Source organism: Papaver somniferum, chromosome 6 (genome assembly GCF_003573695.1).
Source record: "Papaver somniferum cultivar HN1 chromosome 6, ASM357369v1, whole genome shotgun sequence".
Classification (NCBI taxonomy): domain Eukaryota; kingdom Viridiplantae; phylum Streptophyta; class Magnoliopsida; order Ranunculales; family Papaveraceae; genus Papaver; species Papaver somniferum.
This window is the reverse complement of record NC_039363.1, coordinates 172,509,158-172,520,086: the sequence shown is the minus strand read 5'-3', so window position 1 is coordinate 172,520,086 and position 10,929 is coordinate 172,509,158. Positions and strand designations below refer to the sequence as shown.

The 10,929-nt window shown below is 34.0% G+C and overlaps 1 protein-coding gene across 1 annotated transcript; it reads left to right on the top strand.

Annotated features, from left to right (window-relative positions):
- Nucleotides 1–1,946: 1,946 nt before the first annotated feature.
- On the top strand, nucleotides 1,947–3,247 carry LOC113286437 (elicitor-responsive protein 1-like). Its single transcript, XM_026535059.1, has 5 exons — nucleotides 1,947–2,223; nucleotides 2,318–2,383; nucleotides 2,491–2,641; nucleotides 2,768–2,903; nucleotides 3,027–3,247. Exons 1-5 carry the CDS (start codon nucleotides 2,157–2,159, stop codon nucleotides 3,075–3,077), a joined length of 471 nt encoding a protein of 156 aa, XP_026390844.1. The 5' UTR covers nucleotides 1,947–2,156; the 3' UTR covers nucleotides 3,078–3,247.
- The last annotated feature ends 7,682 nt before the right edge of the window (nucleotides 3,248–10,929 follow it).

The following is a 10,929-nucleotide window of genomic DNA, read 5'->3' as shown; positions in this document are numbered from 1 at the left end:
TAAAAATCAAACACGAAACAATTAGTATGGCTGAGTCGCGGACTAGGTCGCTTTCTTTAAGACGTTTCGCGGCTCTGCCCAAGATTGTGCAAGCAGTTCTTCAATGTCGCGTCGTCCCCAGGATAAAACAACCGAATTCAATCTCTTACACAATCACTCTTGCACGATGAGAGGAGTTTCACTACACTTCATTCTTGCTCAGAAACACTTTTAGAAAAATCAAGGATGATCACACACTTGTTTTTCTTTCTCATACAAATTCATTTTCTGTAAAAACTGAAGAAACATAAAATGAAAAAAAAAGTCTTTATAAGAAAAAGGCTCCTAAAACATTTTTTTTCAACCAAAATTCTGATTTATACTAAGAGTTTTAAAACATTTACGTGCTACATGAAAATGTTATTATGGTGGAATTAACACCATTAAAACCACAGATATATAACGGTTAAAATTAATGCAAAATTAATTTTCTTTTATGGAAACCATTATTAAGATGTTGAATAACATCATTAACTTAATCAAGAAAAAAATGATTTTTGACATTAACTCAAAATAAATTTATTCTTAAAGATGAAAAATAATTTTCATATTAAAACCATTTTAATGAGACATTAATTTATTGGAATTAAATAATATTTTTAAAACATATATTCCCAACATTCTCTCCATAAAAAATAATACGACAAACGTTAGGCATCCCACACCCTCGCAACCACACTAATTTTCTGTTCAAATTCAGCATTGTAGATGATAAAATATAGCATCTACGAATATACTGACATGCTGAGAGTTCAAGTGTTGAGAAATGAGAAACAACCTACAGCTATCAGTGAAAACCTGAGTCCAGTTATACCAAGTGAAGGCCTGGAGCCCAAATGAAGCTGAGATCTGAAGAAGAATGCCAAAGACACAAATATTATTTAATTATTAATTGGTAACCGACTTAAGATAAACACCTTGTAATTAGTATAATGACCCACTTGCAAAGACAAGCGGATGATCTTCTATCTCTCCAACTCTCTAGAACGTCATCTCTCTCCTGTAACTAGGAAAACGATGCAAGTCTCTGTAACTTCAAAACTTCATTAATGAAAAAACACCAAAATACCCACAATAAAATCTTCAAAATCGAACCATTTAAATCTGTGTCCCAATAATTTTTAGTACCATCAGTGCCTTCATCATACAAAAACAAGTATGAAGCGCCAAAAAAGGCATCTTCAACCGTTTTATCGATGAATCAAGACAACAGGCACAAAATAGTAAAATTGTTCAATTTTACATGTGGGCGGCGGCGGCGGCTAGGATTAGCGTCTGACCGAGCCAATCATTGCTTTTAGCTGCCTTCTTAAAAAAAAGAAAAAAAAAAACAAATGGAAGGAACTTTTGTGAGTACTAATTTGCTCACGGCCAGCTAAAAAATAAAATAAACAATTTAAATTAAATTAATTTGCTTAAAATTTTCTTGGAGATACCAAAAACCCATATAAAAAAAAATAAAAAATAATTCCTATCAGCAATGTTGGAAATCATCGACGTTCTCCCGACAGGCGACAGACCTTAGACTTCGATTATAAAGTATCCGATAAAGTAACCTGACGATGACTTCTCTAATCAGCAACTCTGTAGTACCTGGCGGTCGTTTCTGGACCGTGTTGAAATTATGTGTTTTGAAGGCCATTCCTTGGATGGATTTTAGACATAGACAGTCCCGTTAGAAGTTTTACGTGAATAATACGGTCATAGACTATAATAGGCTCATGACTTCTTCAACATTGACGAGTAGTTAATAAATGAACCAGGTCTTTGTCGTTATAGTTTGACCAAGAAATTTCCTCAAATAAAGAAGTTATAAAAAAGCCACCACGAACGAAGTAACGAATCTGTCCCACTCCTACAAACTAGTAGCATATATATAAACGCAGAGATAGAAGAAGCCAAGACAATTCAATTACTCATCAATAACATTCACTAAAACTCCTTTGAGCTTTGATTTAAATAGAATAAGCATTGGCAGTTCAAAACAGAAGTAGTTGGAACTCTCTGGAATAGAAACTCCATTAGTGCCGGACGTCGCAGCCTTGATTCGTTTGTTTGAGCTAAACTTGAAGCATATAGTAACCTTGCAAAATACACGTAGAAAAGAAGAGATAGAGATGACTAGAGGCACACTAGAAGTTTTGCTCGTCGATGCTTCTAAACTCAAAGACACCGATTTTTTTGGTACGTACTTCGTATCTCATACAGTGTTATGCTTGATTGCGTCTTCGTATCTTAAAACTAAAGATCTTGAATATGTATAATCTTGTTATTGCAGGTAAAATGGACCCTTATGTTATCATTGAATTCGGTAATCAGAAGCGAAAGAGTACCGTTGCTCGTGGTATGTATATATATATTGAAGAAATGGTTTGTTGATCTAACTAGTGAGGTATGCTATATGAAGTATATATTAAGGTTACACAATTTGACATGTTTCGAAAAATGCAGACGATGGAAAAGCACCGCTGTGGAACGAAAAATTTACCTTTGATGTGGAGTATCCAGATAACATCAGAGATGAACATCATCAGTATAAACTCAATCTCACCATAATGGACAAAGATAGGTTGAGCAGGGATGACTTCGTAGGTGAATCGACGTAAGTGTTTTTTTTTCCTAGTACTTCTAATCTCTCCAAGTCCATCATTTAATTTCATATTCTTACTGACAAACATTTTGGCTACAGATAATTAACATCGTCATGTTGTCTATATTATGGTTACAGGATTTACGTGACGGATATCTTATCATTGGGCGTAGAGAATGGAACGTCTGAAATTAGAACTAGCAAGTATCGTGTTGTTCTACACAACAAAACCTATTCCGGAGAAATTCGAGTCGGCATTTCATTCACCCGAAAGGTACGAGTCGATGCAGATATGTATATGAATATCTTTAATTTGTTTCATGTGATAGATAATTGCAGTGTGACTTGCAAGTTGCAATGGTGTTTGACGTTAAGTATGGCTGCTTGTTTACTGCAGGATGCCAAAGGAGATGATAAAGCAAACTACTTGGGAGGATGGAAGCAATAACTAAAATGATTTTATTAAACTTAAGGATAATTAATTAACCAAGAATTTGAATTTGTAATTTTGTGAATTTTTAATTGCTAATGTAATTCAATTGATTGTATCAAATTGTTTTGTCGAATTTGTTAACCTTATTTTATACAATGAATTGAGAGTGTCACTGTATTTGTTAATTTTTGTCAATGTTTACAAGTACTTCCCACTGTTAGGGTATATATGTTTGGCACAAGTGGCGTTCAATTTCCAGGTCGTTCAAACAACTTAGAAATTCAACTACCTAGAAATTTAACTGTCTGGGTTTAAAATATATTGTTTGGCATCAAAGATCAATTTTCAGCTTTGCCTAAGCCCATGTTTTCTTCTCCATAGCATTACCATCTTCATCAGCTAACAACTGCAGCACCATGCAGATCTTAACACAACAATCCATCTTGGAAAATTATTTCCACATTGCCTGATGTTTGCGAGTATAAATATTTTACGGGGTGAAAGGTAAAATGATGGAGTAGGTAGAATATATATGAAGAAACCCATCTAAACCTTTAAATAAATACACTGCACGGGGTGAAATATTTTTACTCGCTGGTTGTGTTAACCCCAACTAACAGAGTTAGATAAAATGAAATAAAATTTTAAAAAATAAATAATTAACTAACGGTCATAACGGTCAACTATGGTCATGTGACCCAAACTCTAATTGAAAAGATTTCGTGACCCGAACGCAATTCAGGTCACTTTTTTATGATCCAAAGTTAAAATATCCCCTTTCAGTTTTTAGTAACATTGTAATAACATTACTAGTACTATTAACACTATTTACTTCAAGACACGATGAAAACTAAGTGATGGATCTAGCCCAAAAACAAAGGAGTAAACAGATATAACTCGGGTAGTTCACAACAACAACGAGATACAAAGTCCTGATTAGCAACTTCAATCAATTGCATCGAACACCTCTACCTCCAGATAAATTCTTGAGTGTCCATCAAATTAAAGTACAACTTTTCTTGTGGAAGCATTGAACGAAGGTCCTTCGACTCCAAGATCTCCCACCGATATAACTCCGATCCGAAGACTGATATTCTGCTCAAATACCATATTGATAAAGATTTACGGCTTACGAATCTAATTGTAATTGATGAATCTTGGAGTATTATATACCCTCATGTAATACCTGGCGAGATTGGGATATACCCAGATTAATTGGGGTATACCCAATAAGACAAAATTTGGTCATTATGAAGTAAAACCAAGCCACTCCTTAACCTTGTATTTTCTAAATGGCTAATACGCACTTGTTTAATTAACATTAAAATTTTTGATTAGGTTAATTAATTAAGTAGATTAAAACTTATCAAATTATGAATATTGAGTTATGAAATTTTGTTTTTGATTGAACTTATTTGGGAAGGTTTTTGATGAAAAAAATTATTTTGAGAAAATCTTTTGGAACGGAAATGAAAGCACACTACCTTAACACTTCTAAAGAGGGGATTTCAAAGATGTTGTATGAAATCATACTCAAAATTAGATCAGAAATCAACACTTTTAGTTCTGAAAGTATGAAAAGTCGGCAAGGTCGAAGATGAAGACCTTGACGACTTTTTTTTTGACATACAGGAGACGACAGAAAAAAAAAGTCGGCAAGGTCTTCAAAACATACCCCGCCGGCTGTTGACAATACCCCGCCGGCTGTTGATAAAAATGTATTAGTCGGCAAGGTTTTCAAAAAATACCTTTCCGGCTGTTTATTAGTCGGCAAGGTCTTCAAAAAATACCTTGTCGGCTATTGAAAAAATTTACAGTCGCCATGGCTATTATGAAAATTCGGCAAGATATGCATGTCACGACTTTGCTGACTGTGTTGGCCGGCAAGGTATTCAAAAAATACCCTGTCGGCTGTTGAAAAAATTTACAGTCGCCATGGCTATTATGAAAAGTAGGCAAGATATGCATGTCACGACCTTGCCGGCCGAAGACACATAAATCATAATTTTTGATTTCTAACCTAATATAACAATTATATAACAACCGAATCACACAACAAAATGATGGGTTTAAGTTTAGACATCACTTAGAGTTTTCTTTTCGCCGGCCAATGTTGGAAAATCAATGTTGAAGATTTTCGGTTGATGGAAGAAATGGAAGAAGATGAAGGGGAAGAGCAGAGAGATTAGAGAAGAGAGATTAGGGAAGATTAAGAGTTTTTTTAATTTTAGGCTTTAATTTTCAGTTAATTAGTTCAAAGGTATTAAAATAAAATCAACAATTTTGACCACCCCTTAGCAAGAGCACTAGGTCCATTTAGATTTGAGATACCCCAATTAATCTGGGTATATCTCAATCTCGCCAGGACGTAATTGCCCCTAGTGGTTTAATAAAATACATGCTTCAAAAAATAATTAAAAAAAATCTCGACAAACAAAATTTCTAGAATTAATTCTACTTTGTGTAATAGCCGCTAGTAATTTAATAAAATGCATGCTTTAAAAAATTAAATATAAAAAGTGCCACAAAACGAAAATTTTAGAGTTAATTGCTATTTTGTGAATCAATTACCCAGCATCGAAGCTGTCGAACATAGAGTAGGGTTAGTAAAAGATGTACGATCAACGTTAGAGGCATCCCACCATTGCGGCCAGGCACACGCTACCTCTGTTTTGGAATTTACCAGTTTACGGATGTGTGAAAGATGTTCATATCTATTCTATATCTATATTATAAAAAGAAGTGGTGTGTGTAGCCTTCCAAATTCGACCATCGATTTCGTCATCCAACGACTCGGATCGATCAGTTATATGTCCTATATAGACGTCCGTCCGATCTCTTGGCTTCCTAATAAAAATATGATTCTAAAGATTATTTAACGACGTCGGATCCTTGGATTTCTTAATTTGACTGCAGCGTCGGATTTCCTAATTTGACTAAGTTTCCGTTAATATAGGCTAACACTAAGTAGATGTATTTATAGAACAGAAGAGCATCATTCTTTAACGATTTCACCAACAGATGGTCTTCTATCTATAGTTCTTCCCCTCCATTAACGACTTCTAATTCTTAACTTCGTCTCTCTATATCATAATAATACTGAGTTATTAATATTAAGTTATTATTATGGATGATTTAAAGGATGGATACGGTGAAATAAAAGAAAACAGAGCTGGTGATTTAAAAAAAAAATTGGTCTAAAGAGGAAAGGAGAAGAAAGAAAACCTAATAGAGGAAGAGGAGTGATTTGGGTAAGAGGTTTTATGTTTAATGCAACCAAATATCTCCTTACTAATACATCTTCACCGAAAATATATGGCTAAGGGTCTGTTTGGATTATGTTTGGTGGATGGCCCTCCATGAAGATTATTCGTATACACCAGATATACTCTGGTCCATCGAACGTTCAATCATCCAATAAGCATAATGATTTGTACCATAACTTTCTCAAGAAACTTTAAGTTAGCCTCAACTAATCTAAAAGCTATTTTTAAAAAACAAATAAAATAAAAAACATGGTAAAGATTTATGTGCGAGATTTAAGTGTCACAATCCCGACCAACAAAACATTAGGGAATGTTTAAGGGCCACGCTCGAGGTTGTAAGCCCCGGCTAATTTGACCTGACCAACAAAATTCTATAGTATCCTCAAGGGACCACTGCCGGGCTGTAAGCCCCGGCTAATTTGACCCGATCAACAAAATACTATGGTATCCTCAATGGACAACGGCCGGGGCTGTAAGCCCCGACTAATTTGACACAACCACAAATATTAGGGACGAAAGTCCGAACTAACTTATAAGCTCGATGTTTGACCGTTATAATCTAACTAGTTTTGCGAATGGCTAAAAAAGATTTTGGTAGAATACTAACTAGCCGATCAAACAACAAAACGAAAACGAAAAAGGTTGAGCCCGGCCGTAGGCCGGGGTGATACCTAATATATATTATATAAATGGAACACCCCTTTACTGTAGCACGTGAAGCTGCAAATTTTGGACTTCCGATTTTGCCCTTCTTATTATTTAAACCATTACATCTATAAATGGAGGGTATAAGCGTCATTTAAAAGAAATATCAAAATCATAACCATTGAAACTTAGATTCAATGGCTGAAATTATGGCTAAAAAAACAGCAAACATGTTCTCCATAATCAAAATCAAAGTAAGAAGAAAGAAATCTGATCCGCATCATTGAAACATTAACCTGTATAAGCTAATAAAAAGTAAACTTCAGAAAAAGAACCTAATCATAATCCATAGAACATAAAAGAAATTCAATCTAATTACATAAATTTGATTGATGAATTAACACAAACAAAGTACAAAAACATGGTGGTGGTCTTCGTGAATAGGAAGAAGGAATAATAGAAACAAAACCAGGTGCCGCCGGAGATGGAAGAAGGGAAAATGGTGGTGTTTAGGTTTTAGCAGAGTGGGAGAGAAAGGTGGAGAGAGTGCGAAATAAAAAAATTCCAAATAGTCTCGCACTAAAGGGAAAGTCTAGCACAACTGACGGGTGAAATTGATTAGATTGGTAAAGGTTGAATCTTAACCGTCCGTCCAATGTTATAGTGGAACATGTCTCATTCAGTTTCGTACGCGCCTATCAGTAAAACAATACACGTGGCGTCTTATCCTATCATCCAAGTACATGCGTGCGCACGTGCCTAACACTCTTGTAAAAATTAAACAATAACTTACTAATTCCTTTGTCTCAAATTCTCAATACGACCGTCATTGAATTAAGACCACAAACATCCAAGTTTGCAACAGTGAAGTGAGTGATATAATATTGTAGTTATCACATGTGGGCGGCGGCGGCGGCTTGAAAATTAGGATTGGGCCGTGCCAATCATTGATTTTAGGTGCCTTCCCTTCCGAAAGCAAAGAAACGGATGAAAGAGAAGTTTACCTCTTTTGATACCGAATACGCAGTATACAAAAAAAAAAAAAAAAGGAAAAAAAGAAGAAGAAGGAAACAAGCACGGAATACGCAGGTTTAAATACACACTTGACGCCTCTATCGGAAAACAAAACAAATGAAAATGATACTTACAGGTGGATTTTGTAAAATATACCATCTTCGTTTTAAAAAAAAATGCTGATTTCGTGTACAAATTACACATGAAACCAACCATTATTTTGAAACGGAGGGAATATTAATATTTTCTTCCATTGTCATTGTTATTTAACACGTCCATGTAACTTTTTTATATAAAAAGAAAATTATGTAAAGGTTAAATTTTCTTATACAGATCTCGGACTACAAGTCGTTTGCGTTTAGGCCAAACGAAGACAAAATCACGAGATGCCACAATGTGTGACATGTCATTTTCTTACGATATTTCTTCGGCAATAACTCTAAGCGTATTTTAGGAAACGTAAATGCAACAAAAATCGAGAGATAAATCCCGATTTATTTCTCGCGTCTCACAGAATTGTGGGACCCGCCACACAAAATGTGGTCCCCTGTTAACTCCAGTGGGTGGCGGTCCACAATTCTGTGAGATGCGGGAGACAAATCGAGATTTATCTCTCGGTGAGGTTCTTACTATGCATCAGAGTCTCTTACCTATTTAGTAGTTCATACAATTTACATCTTTGGGTTATTTTATACCTACTCGAAATTTCCTTGCCAAACTACATGAAATAAATTTCCGAAAGTCCAAAGGAAAATTATTGCTAACTGCGCGAGGTGAGAAGCAAAAAGATGATTCGCTTTCGGGAGAATTCTTGGCTGAAAATTCGGTGAATCTAGAATCATTGTTTATTCTAAAATAGAACTTGAATAAACTAAGCGATCTTCTTTGGGGAGAATTCTTGGCTGAAACTTCAATGAGTCTAGAATTATTGTTTCTTCTAAAATTGAACTTAAATAAATTAAGCGATCTTCTTACAGGAAAAATTTTTGGGTAAAAATTAAGTGAATCTGGAATTATTGTTTTTTTCTAAAATGGAACTTAAATAGATTAGGCTTTTTAGGTAGCGGCACGCCTCCCATTATTGACTATCTTTATGTGTAGGTCACATTGCTTTATTGGAAACGTGTGACAATTTTCCATAACTCTTGCTCTAAGAGTCGTTTCCGAAGACTAAAATAATCAAAATATGATTAAAAATTAAAATATTATCATGCCCCAGATACTTTCGCTTGTGCCTAACTCGACTTCGATTATACAGTGATCCAATTTTATACAATTATTGCTTTTTAAAAAAAAAACCACTTCATACTACTATCACCATTACCTTTTTAATTAGCGTTACTGCATTACTTGTTAATTTTTGACACATGTTGATTTTTATTATTGAATAAAGGCCAAATCTTTCGGGAGAATTCCTGGGTGAAAATTCGGTGAGTCTAAAATCAATGTTTCTTTTAAAATAGAACTTAAACAAATTAAGCGATCCTTTTTCAAAAAAAATTTTAGGTAAAAATCAAGTGAGTAATCATTGTTTAATCTAAAATAAAACTTAAATAAATTAAGCTTTTTAGGGAGCGACACACCTGCCATGATTGATTATCTTTATGGAAAAGTGTGACGATTTTTCATAATTCTTGCTCCAAGAGTCGTTTCCGAAGACTAAAATAATCAAAATATGAATAAAAATTAAAACATTATCATGCCCCAGATACTTTCGCTTGTGCCTAAATCGACTTCGGTTATATAGTGACCCAACTTTATATAATTATTGCTTAAAAAAAAAACTTCATACTACTATCACCATTACCTTCTTAATTAGCATTACTTCATTACTTGTTAATTTTTGACACGTGTTGATTTTTATTATTGTATAGAGGCCAAGTCTTTCGGGAGAATTCTTGGGTGAAAATTCGGTGAGTCTAAAATCAATGTTTCTTTTAAAATAGAACTTAAATAAATTAAGCGATCCTCTTCCAAAAGAATTCTTAGGTAAAAATTCAGTGAGTGATCATTGTTTAATCTAAAATAGAACTTAAATAAATTAAGCTTTTTAGGGAGCGGCACACCTCCCATGATTGATTATCTTTATATGTAGGTCACATTGCTTTATTGGAAACATGTGACGATTTTTCATAACTCTTGCTCCAACCGTCGTTTCCGAGCAACATATAAAGAAATTTTTTTAATTTTTTCCATAACTCTTGCTCAGCTTGTTGCTCGGCTGCCAACCAAAGGTTCTGTAATTTGATTTTCCCTCAAAATGGAGACATTTTCTAAAAAAAAATATGATTAAAAATTAAAATATTATCTTTATACTCCCTCCGTTCCGATTTACTTGACGTTGTAGAGTTTTTCACGCAAATTAAGAAACAACAGAGAGAGTCAAATTTTTCCAAATCTACCCATATTAATAGATTCCTAAAATTTTAAAAACACCTAGTTTTTAGTTTCTAAATTTAATGTAAATTACGAATCTCATTATAATTTACTTGGGGTAAACAAAATATTCCATCCAAATCCTTGGAATAATCATTTATCTACTAATTCTAATGAGAATTAATGGTATACTCTGATTTCAAAGCAAGGACAAATCAGGGAGAATTTGGGAAAAATTCTTAAAACCTCATCTATTTTAGAACACAAAAAAAATCCTAAAATATCAAGTAATTTGGAACGGAGGGAGTACGTAGATTACATTGCTTTTTTTTTTTTGGAAACATGTGACGATTTTCTATAACTCTTTCTTTTAGAGTCGTTTCCGGGACTAAAAGAATCAAAATATGATTAAAAACCCAAATATTAGTATCATTTCCGTATATTTTACCTTAAACCAACTGGACTTTGATTATAAAGTGACCGAACTTTATACTATTTTTGCTTCAAAAGAAATATCTTTTTTTAATACTGTTACCTTTTAATTAGCAATTTTGCTGTACCGGTTA

What these genes read in the sequence shown, in the direction of transcription:
- LOC113286437 (XM_026535059.1), top strand. Translation starts at nt 2,157, where the DNA reads ATGACTAGAGGCACACTAGAAGTTTTGCTCGTCGATGCTTCTAAACTC. An exon ending in AAAGAGTACCGTTGCTCGTG is followed by an intron (nt 2,384 to 2,490) that starts GTATGTATATAT and finishes CGAAAAATGCAG; the next exon opens with ACGATGGAAAAGCACCGCTG. An exon ending in GCATTTCATTCACCCGAAAG is followed by an intron (nt 2,904 to 3,026) that starts GTACGAGTCGAT and finishes TGTTTACTGCAG; the next exon opens with GATGCCAAAGGAGATGATAA.